Below are 19,078 nucleotides of genomic sequence, written 5' to 3'. Positions count from 1 at the left end.
AGGGTCGGACAGGGCTTGTCGTCTTTGTAGACAGACTGAGCAATATGGTGCATTTGGCACCATGTAAAACATTGATCACAGGCAAGGAGGCAGCTCTCTTGTTCCTGGATCATGTTTACCGACTTCACGGATTGCTCGAGTCCATAGTATCGGATCGGGTCCACGTTTTACGTCTGGTTTTTGGCGACATGTGTTTCAGCTGCTACGTAGCAAGCTCCACATGTCGACCGCAGATCATCCCCAGACCGATGGCCAAACAGAACGTGCCAATCGGGTCGTGGTGGTTATCTTATGCACTATAGCAACTCCCAAAGAGCGGAGCAAGCAATTGCCCTTTGTGGAGTTCGCTATAAATAACAGTGTCCACGCCAGTACGGGTGAGACACCTTTTATATTAACGGACTGCACTATCCTCGGACGCCAGTCTCGTTTGTGCGCAGCCCGAGTCTAAGTGGAGGAGGGCCCCAGACTGTGCTCGGTGCGAAATAGGGAAACAGTTTCGTCAATATGACGATGACCCATGAGTGTATCATCTCAAAGACAAAACCTTGCCCTAGTGACCCTGCCAGTTTAGCAGTGGTCAATAAAACTACGCCTAATGACCGACCTCTCGGCGGTATCATAGGCGAGTTTGATGCTTAAAGCGTGAGCGAGGCTCAACGCTTTGTGGATCAGCGATTAGCCATCAGACGTTAAGTCCGTGACGCGATGGCAAGCGCTATGGACAAGCAAAAAGAATATGCGGACCGAAATGGTCGCAAGAATAATGAACGCTTTAGAGTGGGTGAAAAAGTACTATCAAGTACTGATACCCTACCTAAAAATGCAAATTATGTACTACCTGGAGGTGCTACGAAGTTGCTTCCGCGCTTCATTGGGCCCTTCACGGTGGTAGAAGAGGTTGAAGACCTAAATTATAGGCTCACGGTTCTCCCGTATATGAAGACGCACCCGTATTGTACATGGGTCGTCTGAAACGGTATGTAGACCCAAATAAGGTCACATATCCCCATCCGTCTAAGGAGACCGATGGTGATGCCGACTGTGAGTCGAGCGTCGTTCGAATGAGAAGGACGGTGAAGGTGAAAAACTATCGGGCCGACTCCTCCCACCACGAACAGGATTTGGAGAGCGGGATACATCACGCGAGTAACGCGGATCCCTCAGCATTATCCTTTAAAAGAGGTCCAAGCGAGTCTTCAGGAGTTCATAACCCTGACGAGCCTTCGCTCGGACATCAACGAGATCCGAGGTCAGTCGTGAGACTTGGCCCTCGAGATCCGCAATACGTTGTTCAGCAGCGCTTAACGCCGGTGACTTAACGGACGAAGGTAAGGCAGCCGCGAGTAGTTGGGCGAGATCGCCACTCCTATCGGGCCCGCCTGCACTAATGGATGCAAGTGGAAATCAACGCTTCCTTGTTGGAAGGATGCTTGCCCACCGCTCCATGAGGCAACGGTATCAGATCCTCGTCCAATGGAAAGGATACCGGAAGAGTTTTGACTCTTGGGAACCGATCGATACCCTACGTATTGATGTGCTCGGCTTGGTGGCTGCCTATGAAAGTAGAAGCACCAGTTCAAATCTCTTCGCTTGTCTCAAATGGACTAGCAGAAGTAGCGTTGTCAGAAGAAGCAGGGGTACAATAGCGCCTATGATTTCTTAGGGGGCGAAATTAACTCGCTGCGACCGCTGTTTCAGCGCATCGGAATGCGGATGAATGCGTGTAAAATTTCCGCCTCGAATTGGTTTGGCGTGTCATTTGTATGCAACACGACCGGGATCGGGAAAAACACCTAAGCGATTTTCCCTGAGCCCTCCATGATTTAAAGACGCCATAATAATTATGAGTGTCAAGAAGAGCACGCTTTAGGAGCGACGCTCTTGACCTGTTTAAACGACGTTATTTAGATGGAGGGGGCATCAGTAATATGCCACCCGTCACATAGCCACGTCTAAAACGACTGGCTTGTGACACCGACTGAGCACGTTCACGTGTCCGTCGGCGGAGCTTTAGACTCTGAATCCTCTATGTCCGAACCATTACGGATTATGGTCTGATCATAAGACGTTGAAGTTTCACCTAACGGTGAAGCGACTGCGCCTTCATGGGCAGCGTTCTCATTACCTGTCGCTGCGCTATCTAGCGTAGACGACGAGAAAGCATTCGTGAATGTTACTGTCTCCATGTTGTGAGCCATGCGAGAAGTATGGATGGAAAATAATGCGCCATCATCCTTCTTCATGTGCTCGTTGTCTGCATCACTAATATGAGGTGACGGCAACGGTGTCGACTCAACGTAGTCGACAATGAGCGACGGATGAACCCCTTCACTGTTAAAGTGGGATGGATTTTTAGCCCCGTTAACGCGACAGCAGCAGTAGCTGTCGGCGTGTTAACGCGGCGAGTGCGCTTAGCGCGAGGTCGAGTGGGCGTCTTCGCAGACGACCCACCAACGTGGCCCCTTTTAAGTGGCATCTTTGGCGCCGTGTATGAAAACGCAGGTCGCTAGAGTGAATAAGAGAACTAGCGGCGCGTAAAGGAGCTCGCAGTTCCTCCTTCCTCTTTAACGAATTTCATAATGTAAATTCGTTCTTAAAGAGGGAATATTGTAATGGGCTAAAGTTGCCCTAATTTACACAGGCCCCGTTAAGTTATGTAAAAACTGCCAATAGGTATATTACATAATGGTAAAGCATTACCTATTTTTAAATCGGCATTTGACGAACTTTTTATATATTGGTTAATTTTTAATCCGTCGGGTGCTAAATGTAGATATATAAGAGATTATAGCTGAACGGTATAGGTGCATTTACATAAGGAGGGATGATGGCTAGCGTCACCCGTTACGCGAGGTATCTCGGAGAGACGCTCGCAATACATATTAGTGTTATCTACAGTGATGACATTTTTGATTGGTAAAAATAGGTATTTATATTTAATGCGATTAAATATAAATCATTCTGATAACTTGTAGGCGACTTAGACACACACCCTAGCACAGCGGGAGGAAGCGGTTAAACCAGCTTCTCTTGCGTGCAGCGAGGTAGTTGTGGTAAGTGCATTAGCGACCTCACCCAACACACTAAGTACTCTGGTTAAGTGTCGTCACGGGAGCGGTAATCCGTCTCCTCGTGCGCACTTACCAAGTAGGAAGTAGTTTTCAGACTGATATATATTTAATAGAATTAAATATTAATACCTATTTTTACCAATTAAAATGTCATCTCTATAAATTATACTTAATATGTATTGCGAGCGTATCTTTCTGGATACCTCGCGTAACGGATGACGCTAGCCGTCATCCCTCCTAATGTGAATGCACCCATGTGCATCACATACACAAGGGTTGGTCACAAATGTGCACCACACCCGAGTGCTGGGTCTAATTACTATTATTTAGTAATTGAACATCCCCTTAAGTACACCAAGTGTACTTAACGGGGACTGTGTAACATTAGGGCAACTTTAGCCCGTTACAGTGTATTTGCCGAATAGCGGTGCGTGTTGATCCCGTCCTGTGGGTTTCTTAAATACCCCAAATGCCTCGTCGCGTTCTAGTACCCTATGCCGCTGACCATAATGGTCGCGATTTATAAGATAAGCCACGCGCGTTCTGCGCTATGATCTTCTGAGTCATAGCTGATCAAGAAGCCCGCTGAGATCGTGAATGAAGTGGTTGGAACCACAGTCGATCCTGCGTATATCGACCGGACGTATCCGTCGGTGACCTTTAAATTTGCAAGCAATGCCAGGCTCAAGTAGACTTTCCTGCAGTAGTCAGCGCCTTCGAAGGTCATTGGATTTTAATGGCTGCCACAACATAACAAACTTGCTAACCCAATCGGCCGGTGTCTCATCCCCGTAATATTTTGAGTGGTAACACGCATTTCAAGAGCTAAAAAGACCTGCATGACTATCCTGAGCTGACCTCCATAATTGTCACCGACAAAAGCTCTTCAATTTCAACATGATATCGATGAGCGCACAAAGTGTGATTACTAAATTTTACTCACCTGGCTGGATCTTGAAACCGATAAAGGTCGCCGTGTTTATATTCATTGACACGGATACATTTCCTGTAATCTGCGTTGTCACCAAGATTGCCGGCTTTTCTTCTGCGCTTTCCCCATAAAAATCTATTCCACCTGAGTAGCCATGACCGCGTCGCCTTGAATGAGCTATTTCCCGGTACTGCTCGCAAAAGCGCTGCAGACATTCCCGACGCCAGTCTTCTGTCAACTGAGTCTGCTGGAGAGTATATGAGATTGCTAGGGAATCCGAAAACTTCGGCATGAGGGAGAAAATGCTCGGTTCCACCGCGGCCACCGCTTCCCGTATAGCGGATCCGCTTTCTACCGATGCACTGGATACGAGCCGTTGTTCGCCAGCGATCTCTCCCGCGGTTCCATTTGACGTTCATAGTTTTCTGAGTGGATAACGGGATCGTCTGCAGAGTTTAGCTATCAAACAGGGGCTTGATCTTCTGGATTTCCTCTTATCAGAAAGGTTTGGTGTGAGTGGTTTGCATAGCGAATGCGTTCATCAGCAGTATAAAAATGTGTGCGCTTCGGAAATTTTCTCTCAGCGGCGCAAATTTCTGGAGGCAGCGTCTTGTCACGTTCCTGCGTGTGAGAGACGTCGTAATTATTATACCCATAGTGTAACGGGCTAAAGTTGCCAATGTTACAAAATCCTCGTTAGGTACACTTCGTGTACGTAAGGGGATGGTGAGTTACTTAAGTGAAGTAACTGAACCCACCACTTGGGTGTGGTTTACATTGTGACCTGCCCATAGGTCCTGGCCAGGCTCTTGGGCAATCCTCCTGAGCAACATGTTGCTCAGTTGGAGCAGTTTGAGGCATTCGTGCTCGGACAACGGAGAGCCGCGTCCGAGGCACAGAACCATGCTGAGGCGAAGTCTGTCACTCAGACTCAGGATGAGCTTAGGCCAGAGCAGGCTCAGGGCGAGGCTCTCAACAGGACTGTCGAGATGCTCTCTGCCTGGCCGCATCAGCCTAGACCCATTCGGATGGACCCGCCCAGGTTCAATGGAATTGCAGCGCACACAATTGTCCACTGGCTGTTAGCCGTGGAGCAATGCGGTTTGGCGCAGCTCATCGAGGACGACACCTGGATAGTGTCGTACGCCTATCGCACCTGTCCGGTAAGGCCTCAGAGTGGACTCACTCGGCGATTCTGGCGGACGCTAAGGCGTTTCCTTCCTCGGCAATCTTTGAGACAAAGATTCGTGCCATGTGCCAGCCGCCGAACAACGAAATGTTGTTACAGGTGCTCTTCTTTGGGGTGCGACAGGCAAAGCGACCCCTGCAGGAATATGTGCAGAAGATGCGCTCGCTGTCGGCGTCTATTTCCGTAGGTCCGATTCCGGAGCACATCAAGGTGCCCATGTTTATGAGCGAATACGATTGAAGGACCCCCGTATCACGGATAAATTCTAGAATTTAATTTAATCAGCTAATGAACAGAATTAACGCAATATCACTACAAAATTGGCGTGTATGGTGAGATTGGCCTTTATATCCTATTATAGATAATAATATTTGTAATGGGTTACCCTTTGCTAGTACTGGTAATAGTACTAGTCAACCTACACTGATTACAGTCCAGATGGGGTGCCTCAACTACTTCACGTACACGACGTGCAGAGGAACGCTCTAGTAGCTAAAAATCTTAGCAACTAAAGGTAAACTTTAAGGCTTTAGAAAAGAAAGTAAGTAAAACTGTTTTAATATATAAAGCTTCTACGAAACGATCGTCTATCTACTACTGACTTGATTATTCATAACAAACTAGGTATGGCGCCTACTTGCGCACCGCACAATCGTGTCTTATGAGGATTGGCGGGGTTGATAAAAACTTAATTCAACCAATCAATAGAGTAATGTCTTATTGCGTCAATATTACCAAATCTGGTAATGCTGACGCTTTCAGGTTAAAACCAAAAATATAATAATTTTGTACTTCTTTATTTGTTTATTTTCATTCAAAATAAAATGTGTTATTTCTCTATATATTGGAAATATATTTCATTTAACGGACACCGTTATAATATTTATGTAAGTTGACACTGGATGCTAGCGCTGACTAGCGAATTCATAGTGTGTATTCTCCTTGTTTCTTAGTCCGGCAAATCATCTCGCAAGTGGCTCATACGAGGTCGTAAGAAAAAATCCTTCGCCATAAAATCCGAGCAATTTTTAGCCACAAAGAGCTGCTATGCTTTGGAGTGTGAGCAGGCGTGCAAATATATATCAAAATATCTAACAACTATTACTGGACACGAGTTCTTGTTGGCCAGGTGTAACATATGGATGAATTGAAAGTAAAATACTTTTAGGATGTTGTTACCGCCACAAATTAAATAACATGCTTTTTTCTCTAGTCGCCGCTTTTTTTTAATCAAAGAATATTTTGCAGTGCAAAAGTGACGTGCATCTTTACCGTCCTGCTTCGTTCCTATCCGCGCATCAATAATCGCGCTCTTCGGTCATGGAGTATCTCAAGCTCGTCTTGCGTCAGCTTAAACCAAATTATGTTCCAGACAGAACAGAATGTCACAAAATTGACCTTTGCGAGGTAAAATCGATTTCAATAACACCTAAAACACCTAATATCACAATTCCTCCGTCAAGCGCTCCATTTGCACCGTACGTCACTTCGTAGCTGGTAGACAAAGAACACGTCCCAAAGCGCGGTGCATTTCGATTTTCACTTCCGGCCCTTGAAAAGGCTCACCGTCGATGCACATACGGTCGTCGGCGTTGCTTGATCGCACTGAGAAGGCACGCGTGCGAATAAGTTGCACGCGTTTCTCATTGATGTGCGAGCCTTTTTCAATCCCCATCATTAATTTGGCAAGTCCGAAGCGCGAGTAGTTCTCTCCAGACACGAGCATAATTTGAAAGTAACCATCGGCAATGTCAGCAGGAGGCGCGATGTAGGCATCGGCAGCCGCGTGGGAGACATTCATGCTCCAAAACATGTAAAAGGGGCCATCCATTTCCAGCCAGTTTTCGTCGTCTGCTTCTGTTCGCAATGAAATGCAAGCTTGTTGAGCCAATGCCTTGCCACTTTGATGCATGGCATGATGCTTTATCGGCTGTGGCTCCTTGTCGTGAGATAAAAGATAACGCAACTGGCCATGGTACTTGGTCTGGCCAAAACCGAAAATCTGCAAAATTGTCGCGACGAAAAAGCGCATGTCGCCCATGAAGCGGTATTGCTCCGACCTGATGTCCATGTCGGCGATAAAAGCCCACTCAAACGACAAAAATCCGAACATTGTCGTGCCAATGCCATTTGTAGCACTAAACAGATCCAGCTCTTGCACGCAGCCTTTCACGAGCGAGTACGCGGCATTAAGTGCTTCAAAGCGTTCATTAGCACGCGATAGCAATGAAGCTGAAAGCCCGTTTCCAGAACCCCCTGGGATAATCTGTTGACAGCAAACAATGCGTTAGAACTCTCATAAAAATCAAAGAACGAAAGGATGCACATCGCACTCCTAGCGGCTGTAGAATCGCTTGTTGCCAGTCTTTTCGACCCATAAGTCCTTGCAGCACTGTGAAATACATGGCGTTAAAAGTTTTTCTGTTTGAAAGGTACGGCCAATTCGGCCCACTTACTCTCCGACAACAAACCGTCGCCTCCGACTGCCACGATGCACTCGTATTGATACAAGGGCACCTGAGCCAAAATCTCAGTAGCATGTCCAGCTTCTCTCGTTATGACTTGTTCCACTTCCACGTTGGCTTGCTTCAGCATCGGCGCCACTTCTTTCTCAAACGTCTGCTGTGCCCCGCCATTGCCCCCAGCAGGATTGATCAACACCATAAACTGCAGCAATTTCCATTGTCAGTACTCATAACCTCCTTCCCATAAATATTAAGCGAAAGCTGACCTTGCGAGGCGGAAGGATTCCAAATGGATCCAGCAGCTTCTCGGCCGACTTGATGCTCTGCTTCACCCTTGGATCAGCCAAGAACCGAATGGCCTTCACTGTCCTCCTGGCCACGGCATCCCCATCTTCGTCATTGCATCGGAAAACCCATTGCACCAGCATTCGTTCATTTCCAGGCTTTGAGGCACTGAACACAGCGGGTAGCACCGTTTTGGCTAGCAGATGTAATGCACCCAACAGTCCTCCATACCCAGCGCTTTCAGGCTTAAACACGCACCCATAGACTATAAATTCCTTCTCCTCGTCGATCTCGCTGCCTTCGTACACAGACAAGAAACGGTGGCGGATGCTTCTCGTGGATTCGGACGCCCCGAGGATGGAGAGCCAAGGGATCACGTCGGTCGCTGATGACGGTCCCACGGTACTTAGCTGGATGCCCTCGGCCGTCAATCGCAGTCGCTTGTACTCGTCAGCGCGCCGCTTACTTGCGTACACCCGGCAGCTCACAGATACGGAGCTGTGTGGCCAGTGCTTGGCTAAATACTTGTCCATCGTGGAATGAACGCTTCGAGAAGATTACCTCCCCCATCGTAAGGGATTACGATGTCGTGATTTTTTATAAATAAGGTGTCGTATTATTACTTTAAATTAGTGCCTTTCCTTAAGTACGTTCTATAAGAGCTGCTGGAGCTCCACGTCCGAGGAAACACGGCTCTCGACTCCATTTGACGTGACGCAGGCCACCTGTCCGTCTGGAAAATAGCGAATTTTTTTCCGGTTGAGCAGCGTGACCTCACGCAGGCCATCGGGCTGCTCCAACATTGTCGTGCCGTCTAGAAACACGGAGAACTCGTCACCGTTAGGACGAATGGTCTTCTTCGTGCCGTCAGCAAACTGAACTTCCGTCGTACCGTCGGGCAGATTCGTCTCGATCTGTTGATTTGGAAACTCGTAAACCTTGCGATCGTCCGGGTACGTCGTTAGCTTCGTGTGGGCCGCATCGTAGTAGTAGACGCTGATTCCCGTGTCTGGGTAAATCTGTAAAGCGTGAATATGAGCCACCGTTGCGAGAATGCTTCGCAAATGCTTTACCTCTTTGTGGTCCCCGTTGGTGAAGTTTATAACAATGCGGCCGTTCGCATATATTTCTTTTGTAGTCCCGTCCTGGTATATAGTTTTCTTGCTGCCATCCGTGTAAAGCACTTCTTTCCGATCATTGGGAAAAGTCGTCTCTCGCGACAGCCTTTTGTTTTCTGACAAAGACGATGATCTTGCAACTTCTGCGACACAGCCACGAGAGAAGCCAGTATTTTGAATAGCTTTATTAACCTCCTCAGCTGGAATGGCCCACTTGAACTCGGTAGATTCACTACCTTCATTTGTAGCAGGAACGGATTTAATAACACTATCGTATTCAATATCGTTTCCAACGGTGACCCCCTTTAGCTCACTCGAAGAGCGAGAATAGGCGCGATCTGAGCTGTAGCGTTTGGGATTGCTTACGTCTGCTGCGTAAAAATGATTGGAAGAGCTTATTTCTTGCTTTTCATCATCAAAATCGCAGCCTGAGCCATCTTTACTAAAAAAACTCCACCTTCGTAAGAGCCGATCACCTGCTCCATTTATCGCGGCCTCAAGGCAAAGATCGCCTTGTTTGCCAAGCATAGAGGTATTTTCACAATTGATTGCCGGGTCAAAGGCTCTTTGCCGCTCTTTAATCAAGTATTTATGCTCTTCCCACTGTTCCAATCGAATTTGTTTCAGGAACGTGTATTCATCACGTAGCTCGAGATTCTCCTTCTCCAGTATCTGAAAACGCACTCACTTACAATTAGACATGAACGGACATGTTAAATTACATTGAACATACCGCAACACGCTGCCGCAACGTGTCGTTTCCAGCTTTTAAATCCCTCTCACGCGATGTCGCGTCAAGCTGCATTTCTGCAATCTGAGCTTTAAGCAATTCAACTTCGCTGCAGCCTGCATGAGCTACAGTGGCATTTATCCGCAACATACATTGTTGCTTCTGAAGCTTCTCCTCTTTCTTCATTTTGTTGCGCTCCTGCTCCCAAATTTGCTTTAGTAATACGCGTTGTTCCTGCTGGTAGCGCGCAAAATTATCCTGTTCTAGCGCCAACTTTTTTACTTGCCGTTCAAATGATTTCTTTCGTTCTTGAAGCTGACATGTCTCGAACTTGTAGAGCTTAACTTCTTCCTCTAGCTCATTCAACTTTTCTTCAATTACTGCAGGCAACACCATTTCAGAGGCTGCAGGTGGCGCTTGCCTGAGAAGCTGCGACGATTCTCTTACATTGCCTCCTGACTGCTCCAGTCCGAAAGTACGCGAAGCAACTTGTTCTGTTGTTGGCGCACTTATTCCTTTACTTAGTGATGTCTTTGTACTAAGATACCTTGGCGCACCATGCAGCTTTTGTCGTGACTGTGACACCGAAACATCTTGCCCAAGCGATACGTGCGGCGGAGCAATTATAGTCTTGTAATTACTACTTTTAGCATCAGATAAGCTCATATCGCCTTCGCTAGAATTTGCGCTGCTGCTGGAAATCTCATCATTTTGAGCTCCTTGCTGACCCAATGACGAACCAGCGTCTTTTTCGTTCATGCGCGATATGTTTAGTTTGTTGTGCTCAAAAGTGCCGATGCTTTCCTCATCAGATTCGACCGAAGACATTCCGTGCTTGATATCGTTTATTCCAGTGTTTTTCTCCCGAAAGCCATTAGATATGTCATACTGCTCATTGCCAGCGTATGATGGCTGTTCGTGAGCCAAGCTTCCGTGTGGCTGAAATGATAAGCCATCGTCCCACGGCACAGAATCATCGAAGCTTACAGCACTCAAATCTGACGGTAAGTTACCATACTTGATACCATATCCAAAATGAGAGCAAAGCTGCTCTGTCAATCCCTCGCCGTCAGTCATCCAGTCAACTTTTAATAATTCTGTATCGTCGTCGTCAAAGACATGCTTGTCTTTTAACTTAGCGGTATCAAGCGGTTCAGAGCGAACAGCTTCCATCTGCTGTACCTCGTAGTCATTGAATTCTGAGACAAAAGCGGAACAAGGAAGCTTCTCGTAGTCAAGCGGAAGACCATGAACATTATTTGCGTGCTGGTTTTCTTTAACGTAATCCTCTTTTTCCGCTGCTAGGTCCCGCTCAATCGCCTCAAATTCTGCCATCTCGTCGGCTTCATGCTTTTGTCTTGCGACGTACGACTGTCTAAGGCGTGTCAATCCCATGGTGTCGGTACTCGTCATCGAGCAATTCGATGCATTCTTCCACGCATCGTCCTGTAGATCATCATCAGTATTAATCTGGCTATCGCATTGCCTCCGTCGTATCGATGATGCTGGAGGCGAAAGGCACTGTGGAGATGCCGGGACAAGAAGAATCTCAGCTGGCGGCGTCATGTCTAAAGAAAGCCGCTGCGTCTGTTGCTGCTTCGCTGATGGCCTTTGTGTGGCTGTCTCTATGCTTTTAAGAGCTTTAACGTCCTCTGTCTTCGATGCGAGACTGTGCTTCGCTACTTTCTGCGTGATGTCTGGCTGTTGCATCCACCAGCCGCGCGCACCTCTCTTCAGAAAAGGCTTCTTGACCTTCGCACTACAAATCGCTTTTGTTTTCGCATCAATTTCTTCTGACGTGCTAATCTGTCGAGCCATTAGCTCTTCAAACGGTACTGGAAACAGTAAAAAATATAAGCGGAAGCTTAACCAGCGCCCAAGTTTGCAAATAAACTGCAAGCTTGAATCCTCTTCGCTTAAAACGAACCATTTGAGGCAGATACCGGAACGTTGTCAATAGAAGACGATAAGAGTCGCCAAGTCTCGGCGTCATCGTTTCGCCACGCCCGAGTCTCCCATCGACCAGGCGCCATGCAGAGGTCACCTAACCGTGACCGGATTGGATGAAATACAGAGCATTCGATCTTGACGTAGCGTAATTACAGACGTAAAATCAATTTCATCGACCAATGAAAGTTGTTCTGGGCTAGCTTTCCAATCACTGGTGGTAAGCTATCTTCACTTTTCAGAACACCAGTTGGGCCATTATTGGAATTCCATTTCTCAAGCTTGGTACTTCGGCTTAATTTGTGGGAGAGTGATGATTCTATATTCTCACTAGTTTCACGACGGTCATCTGAGTAGGCCTTTGGCCGCGATGGTGAAAATTGAGAAAATATAATTTCTGATACTTCCGTTTGTATTCGTGCACTAATTCTGTGTTGGCGATGATGAATATTCTATATATTTGTCAATCCTCTGAGTGACAGTGAAGATAGAAAAAAATACTATAGCTTTTTAAACTGCAAACTGACTGCCAACAAGATTCTATACTGAACTTGCACGTGATCATCCAAAAGCTTGATCAATACTTGTAATGTGTAGCTTGTGAACTTATGCTCCAAATTATTGTATCAGCGTATTTAATTGGTAGATTGTGCCTACGATGTGCCCATATTATATTTTATAAGAAACGAAAGGTGCCAAAATCGAAGGAACTCGAAATTTTACACAAGGACAGGGCACAATCAAGCTTTATTAAGGTACGAGTCCAGGACAGGAGCACACCCAACGCCTCCTAATTACTGATGCATCTTGCAGAAATAGATTTAATTCGATGTTAAAAAAACTGTCAGATTCAAATTTAAAGGGCGGTGTGATTGATTGAAGTTATTGCAGTGAAATCTTGAACATTGCAGGATATGAGCACTTTAGGATTTACACGCTCGTGATTATTAACGAAAGACAAATCGTGTTAAAGCTGGCCTTCGTGGCGTGCAATATAGAGGCAAGAATTTGGATATGGCAAAATACTAAATTTGAACAGCAATACAGCAACCATAACGTAACGAATGGTGACGGAAAACGAATAAAAAGTATAAAAAAACGAATATAACCGAAAGACTTTGATGGAAGATTATCAACAACAGCCGTGGAGGCTTTCAGCTGAACTATGAAGAAGGAATCACAACCTTCCCATTCGACGACGGACGGAATGCATGACATTGGCTTGGAAGTGCAGCATGAATTCCATGCTTAAAGAAATAAATCACTACTTAACAATCGCAATTCGTCTACTCACCTATCACGCTTGGCAGAATATACGCAATATAAAGCGCGGGTTCAGACAGTATGAATACGTTAGCAGTCCACAGAATGTAATTGCATCTCGGAAGGTGTCCTAAGATTATATGTCATCTTAACCCGCGCTATACAAGTAGCACAAAACGTTACTTTCACAGCGCTGGGTGCGCAATATGATTTACATAGATCGATCAAAATAGCGCCAGCGTTCCGGCAAAAGAACGCAGCGTCTTTCAGTTGTACTCAGCGTCGCTCGTATGGGGAAAGAAGTTTGTCTTATCATCTCGATCACAAGCCGACACGGGGTTCCACTAGTCTGTTCTATTTTGAACTCTAAAATGTAAATGTTCTAGTTTCGATACCGCATTTTAATTCCCTGCCATTCATTCTGAGTACTCTGTGATCTTATTATACTGTCTCAGGGTACGTCACGAATTAGAGAATTATTCGTATTCTTATTAATTACGAACAGTTAACGGTAAAGGTTAGTTTTATTTCTACATAAAGTAATGCAAGTACAGCATTTTGTATCGCACGTTTCTGTGTGGTCCCGTAACACATGGTAGTACGTTCATGACCTCCGCGATTCGTACGCATATTGGGCATTTATGGCACCTGTCGCCTGTTGATATGGAGTAATAGAGCAATAGAGGCTTCTCGAGGCATTTCTCGAGTACAAAAATGCCGTTGTCCGACATAATTAGAGCAATTTACTGGCTCAGGCTATTACGTCGATGCCTGTAAGACATCGGAGAGACCTCTCAAATGAGTTAGTTGATTAAGCCACGTATAGGCTACATTAGCCGAAATGGTCATAAGGTGGTAATTTTTATAAATAATCAGGCTTTTGAGCAGCCACACGATCTTCCATACACAATGTTTGCAAAACGTTGAGCGTTGACACGCAACAGCATTTGCTGTCTTGTCATATCAAGTCAAGGGCTAAGCAGTTAGATCTACTCAGCGTCACACCAATGGACGAAATTGAGAAAACTGTCGGGCTGGCAAGCGCGACTAAAGGCACAAGAAAAAGCAAAAAAGAAGGAAGTTACGCTCAAGAAGCCGTCTCGACATAAACAAGTTTTCGAAATCGCACCCTTAAGTCCACATCGGTTCGTGGGCTCTTCAAAAGCTACCGATCCTACTCAATGGACTAATTCGTTTCACGTCAGTTTACATCTATTTGCTTCAAATGTCGCTGGCATCTGGCTAGCGCAGCATGTCTGACGAAGTTGTTTACTGCACCGAAACCGATTAGTATTCTTATCTAGTCAGGATACCTATAGAAATTGCTTCTATCATAAATGGAGCACACTCCGGGTGGCTTGCCTAATTTCGGAGAGAGCTTGGCCGCAGTCAGGGCGAAGCGTGTAGCATGTAGCGCGTACGCAAGTTCCGCTTCCATCTGGTGACAGATCCATATGACTGTGGGAGCAGTCGGCCAATACCGCCGCACAGTCGACGTCCACGAGGCTATGAGCAACTACCTAAACATTGAGTAGTTGTGTGTGGATAAATTAAAGCAGTCTTCATGTTGCTAGCAGGCAGATTCCTCCGTGCATGATTGTCTTGTTAATGTTAATATAACTTCTACTCATCTTTATACATTGCATTTTGTCTCTTTTGTTGATGGCGTAATTATAAAAATGCGTACTTCTTACTAAGGCAAACGTAACTAAATAGTATATGTAATTTAGCTTACCAACTTGCTATCAGCATTTCTCAAGTATCGGAACTGGCTTATTAAAAGCGAAAGTTGAAGTCTCAACCGCATTCATCAATTAGACCCAGATGTCGTTCCGCCGCGAGGTTGTCTCGCTCTCGCAGCTGTTGCGTCGCAACAATTCCTCGTATGACATTCCATGAGATCTACAATAATTATTATGCATTTATAGATGGGCTTGTCTGGACTCGAACAGGGCTTCACGTCAAGGAATCAGATGCGCGCCTCCTCTGCCTTTACAAACTTCACGACCTAAAGCGGAGATGACGTCGTCAGCTGATTCTAAAGTTGTGACAGCGAGACAGGCTCGATCGACGTCAATAGCCGAAATACTACCGAACTATTCGTATGAGCCAGTGAGCTTTACGCATCAAATGGCGGAATCTAGTCACGTTTTCACGCGGCAGGCTGAGTTAGGAGCGGCCAGCCAGGCGAGTACCGACATTCCAGCGCTTTCTCAAGAAGGTAGTGCGAGCTTATTGAAATCTGGTCAGACAAATTTTGCAGTGGGCTCATATTGACCGGCTGGATAGTGTACGAGGGTGAAAGCCAGCAATTAAGCGCCATAACTTCCATGTCGCAGTCAAGCTTCTCTGAGACACCATCTCAGAATTTGCTGGCAGTAAGTCATGATGATCAGGTGAAGACACTTGTGTGGGTATTCTGACTAAATTCCCACTTGATGATTTGTGTGCTTTTTTTTAAGAATCATGGACATCAGCAATGGCAAACGGAGCAAACACCATCGGCTCGTATATCTCCTTCTCGCTGCTGTGACAACGAAAATGTGCAAAAGATTAAACTGAGTATTACTGAGGCACTTGTCGAGCACTCTCGCGAACATTTGCATCAGCAAAAAGAACTGCTGACGCGATTTGACAGCTCGATAAATGCCTCGGTTGTGGGCATAAATGCAAGGATTGAAAAAAGTGATGCACTTCAAGAGCAGCAAGCGGTAGTACTGACAGAGCTGAGGAGGGGTCTCAGCGATATGGCCGAGTCAGTGGCAGAGCTTCGTAAACAGGTCACTGACGCGTTTAGCTGCATTTATAAAAAAACTTCTTGGTGAACTCACCACGTTATGATACGAACCTTAGAGCCTGAACAGTATTACCGCTAGCGAAAAAGCACGTCTGACAGTGGAAACCGAAACAGCTGCGGTGAAAGCCGCCATCACCGAACTTCAAGAGAAAGTAAAAGGCGTCGAAAATAGCGTGATGTCGTGCTCAAGTCTCGTCACTACATTTTTTATGGCGAAACCGACGAAGCATGACGAGGTTTTATCGACTCAAGTGGCTTCAATCTGTGACTGTTCAAAGCGAACAATCGTTACGGGAGATGCCTCAGTCAATGGTAAAGTATCCAAAAAGAGGCGACGGAATTCGTGCAAAATAGTGGCTAGATGCGGCACATCTTCCGCCACTGATAAAGTACATGCGCACGAGTCTGACTTATACGATATTGGTTATATACTCTCGGACAGTACCGAGGAAGACAAGTCAGATGACAGGGGTCTGCTTCTTGCGCTTAGGCGTATCGAAAATTTACGCGCTAAGCGTTGCCGTCTTCAGCAAGTATAAGGATGAGCAAATAAAGGGTTCAACAAACATCTACGCCACAATACTGATAATGCTTATTCGCAGTCGCAATTATTTTCATTTCTATCTTTTCAATAGACAAGACACGGTTTTCCAGCAACCAATTATTTAGAGGTTCGGTCGTGTCTACACAAACCCAAAATTTAAGAAAGAAAATTATTAATCAGCCTTCCCTTCCGCTTTCTCCTGAGCACATACCGGGTAGCCAGCGCCATGCGTAGGGTCTTGAATGAGCTTACCATACTCTTCGCGCAGAGCCTTGCAGGCTATTTTGTGGTTCACGCCGTTCTCGCGGTAGCATGTGGCCAGCTCTTCGCGCACAATTTTCACATTCTCCTGTGCGAGCTGCACACGCTTGGCGTACTCGCGCTCGGCAGTACGGATTGCCAGGATCTCGTCCTTGGAGCGAAGTTGTGCGACGTACATTGTGACAAGGCAAGCAGAATATTAATACGTGCTGGCTAACAGGATAGCTTGAGCTTCAAATGAGGAATTTGGTCCTATCAAAATCCACATGCGTAAATATTGGCAACTTGCAAGTATATTGAAACTAAATGATTAATTCTATTTAGAAAAATTTGTCTATATAAGTATTTTCATAGACCCGAAGAGTTTTGACTCTTGGGAACCGATCGATACCCTACTTATTGATGTGCCCGGCTTGGTAGCTGCCTATGAAAAGAAGCACCAGCTGAGGCCTCTTCGCTAGTCTCAAATGGACTAGCAGAAGTAGCGTTGTGAGAAGAAATAGGGGGTACAGTACCGCCCATGATTTCTTTCACACGCAAGCGGGTGAAATTAATTTGCTGCGACCGCTGTTTCATCGCATCGGAATGCGGATGAATGCGGCGCAGGAATCCCGCCTCGTATTGGTCGGGCGTTTCATTTGAACGCAACACGACCGGGATCGGGAAAATACGCCCAAGCGATTTCCCCTGAGTCTTCCATTATTTTAATGACGCCATAATAATAATGAGCGTCTACATTAGCGCGCTCTAGGAGCGACGTTATTGGCTCGTTTAACGAGGCCATGTAGATGGAGGGGGTATCTTTGGTATGCCACCCGTCACATAGCCACGTTTGAAACGACTGGCTTGTGACACCGACTGAGCACGTTCATGTGTCGTCGGCGGAGCTTTAGGCTCCGAATCCTCTATGTCAGAATCATTATGGATTATGGTCTGAGCATAAGGCGTTGTGGTTATACCTAACGGAGAAGCGGCTGTGCCTTTATGGGCAGCGCTCTCATTAACCCTCGCTGCGCTATTCAGCGCAGACGAAGAGACAGCATTCGTAAATGTTGCTGTCACCATGTTGCGAGCCGTGAGAGAAGTTTGGGTTGGCAATAATGCGCCATCATCCTTCCTTATAAGCTCGTTGTCCGCATCATTTCTATGAGGTGACGGCAACGAGTCGACTCATTGTGGTCGATAATGAGCGACGGATCGGCATCCTCACTGTTAAAGTGGGATAATTTTTAAGCCCAGTTAATGCGACAGCAGCAGTAGCTGTCGGCGTTTCGACAAAAGGCATTAGACGCTGCTGGCGTTTTAACGCGGCGCGTGCGCTTAGCGCGAGTTTGAATAGGTGTCTTCGCAGACGACCAACCCCCATTGCCCTTTTAGGTGGCATCTTTTGCGCCGTGTATGTAAACACAGATCGCTAGAGTGACTGAGAGAACTAGGCGGCGCGTAAATAGCTCGCGGTTCCTCCTTCCTCTTTGACGAATTTCAAAATGTAAATTCGTTTCAAACGGGGGGTGTAACGGTCTTAAGTTGCCCTAATGTTACATAGTTCCCAATAAGTACACTTCGTGTACTTATTGGGATGGTCAATTACTAAATTAAGGTAATCAGACTTAGCACTCGGGTGTGGTGTACATTTGTGACGAACTTTGTGTATGTGATGCACATAGGTGCAATCACATTAGGAGGGATTACGCCTAGCGTCATCCTTTACGCGAGGTATCTATAAAGATACGCTCGCAATACATATTAGTGTTATTTACAGAGATGACATTATATGATTGGTAAAAAAAGGTAATTATATTCAATACGATTCAATATAAATCAGTCTGAAAACTAATTTCTAGAACGTAAGTGTGCACGTGGAGCCGTATTATCGCTCCCGTGACGTCACTTAGTCTAAGGCTTATAGTTCGTTGGGTGAGGTCGCTAAGGCGCCCACCACGACTACCTCACGGCACACCAGAGTAGACGGTCTAACCGTTTCCTCGCTGTGCTAATGTGTGTTCCTAAATAGAGCGTGGTCGCATTAAGACGTGCCCAACTACATAGGATTCATTAAGCTTCAATAGCTTGTTCGACTACCTGAGTTGTTGAACCCGTTAGTTCTATAGAACTTAAAGGCTCTTGAGTCTATATCCGCGTTACTCGCGTGATGTCCCTCGCTCTCCAAGTCCTGTTCGTGGAGGGAGGAGTCGATCGGCTGAAAGATTTTCGCCTTCACCGTCCCCCTCACCCGAACGACGCTCGACTCACAGTCGGCGTCACCATCAGTCTCCTTATCCAGATGGGGATATGTGACTCATTTGGGTCTACATACCGTTTCAGACGACCCACGTAAAACACGGGGTGCGTCGTCATATACGGGGGAAGGGTGAGTCTATAATTTAGGTCTCCAACCTCTTCAACCACCGTAAAGGGCCCAATGAAACGCGGCAACAACTTGGTAGTACCTCCAGGTAGTACAGAAATTACAT

At 46.2% G+C, this 19,078-nt stretch overlaps 6 protein-coding genes across 6 annotated transcripts; 1 reads left to right on the top strand and 5 right to left on the bottom strand.

The window, feature by feature from the left end:
* Positions 1–3,594: 3,594 nt before the first annotated feature.
* Positions 3,595–3,801, bottom strand: CCR75_007840 (uncharacterized protein; the record flags this gene model as incomplete). The annotated part of the gene is made up of 1 exon (XM_067965896.1): positions 3,595–3,801. One exon carries the CDS (start codon positions 3,799–3,801, stop codon positions 3,595–3,597), a length of 207 nt encoding a protein of 68 aa, XP_067816225.1.
* Positions 3,802–4,009: 208 nt separating this feature from the next.
* CCR75_007843 (uncharacterized protein) lies at positions 4,010–4,297 on the bottom strand (the record flags this gene model as incomplete). Its single annotated transcript, XM_067965899.1, has 1 exon — positions 4,010–4,297. One exon carries the CDS (start codon positions 4,295–4,297, stop codon positions 4,010–4,012), a length of 288 nt encoding a protein of 95 aa, XP_067816961.1.
* A 2,033-nt stretch (positions 4,298–6,330) lies between these two features.
* Positions 6,331–8,477, bottom strand: CCR75_007844 (uncharacterized protein; the record flags this gene model as incomplete). The annotated part of the gene is made up of 4 exons (XM_067965900.1): positions 6,331–7,460; positions 7,528–7,586; positions 7,651–7,861; positions 7,926–8,477. The coding sequence occupies 4 exons, from the start codon at positions 8,475–8,477 to the stop codon at positions 6,678–6,680; spliced, it is 1,605 nt and encodes a 534-aa protein (XP_067816964.1). The 3' UTR covers positions 6,331–6,677.
* A 61-nt stretch (positions 8,478–8,538) lies between these two features.
* CCR75_007845 (uncharacterized protein) lies at positions 8,539–11,825 on the bottom strand (the record flags this gene model as incomplete). Its single annotated transcript, XM_067965901.1, has 3 exons — positions 8,539–9,734; positions 9,796–11,627; positions 11,720–11,825. 3 exons carry the CDS (start codon positions 11,823–11,825, stop codon positions 8,598–8,600), a joined length of 3,075 nt encoding a protein of 1,024 aa, XP_067816965.1. The 3' UTR covers positions 8,539–8,597.
* A 3,001-nt stretch (positions 11,826–14,826) lies between these two features.
* Positions 14,827–16,338, top strand: CCR75_007846 (uncharacterized protein; the record flags this gene model as incomplete). The annotated part of the gene is made up of 5 exons (XM_067965902.1): positions 14,827–14,885; positions 14,931–15,226; positions 15,253–15,398; positions 15,465–15,793; positions 15,867–16,338. 5 exons carry the CDS (start codon positions 14,827–14,829, stop codon positions 16,336–16,338), a joined length of 1,302 nt encoding a protein of 433 aa, XP_067816962.1.
* Positions 16,339–16,464: 126 nt separating this feature from the next.
* On the bottom strand, positions 16,465–16,782 carry CCR75_007847 (uncharacterized protein; the record flags this gene model as incomplete). Its single annotated transcript, XM_067965903.1, has 2 exons — positions 16,465–16,482; positions 16,555–16,782. 2 exons carry the CDS (start codon positions 16,780–16,782, stop codon positions 16,465–16,467), a joined length of 246 nt encoding a protein of 81 aa, XP_067816963.1.
* Between the last annotated feature and the right edge of the window lie 2,296 nt (positions 16,783–19,078).

The sequence above is a fragment of the Bremia lactucae genome, linkage group LG14, assembly GCF_004359215.1.
Source record: "Bremia lactucae strain SF5 linkage group LG14, whole genome shotgun sequence".
In the NCBI taxonomy this organism is placed as follows: domain Eukaryota; phylum Oomycota; class Peronosporomycetes; order Peronosporales; family Peronosporaceae; genus Bremia; species Bremia lactucae.
Note: the sequence above shows the minus strand (reverse complement) of the source record. Positions and strands in the feature narration are given on the sequence as shown.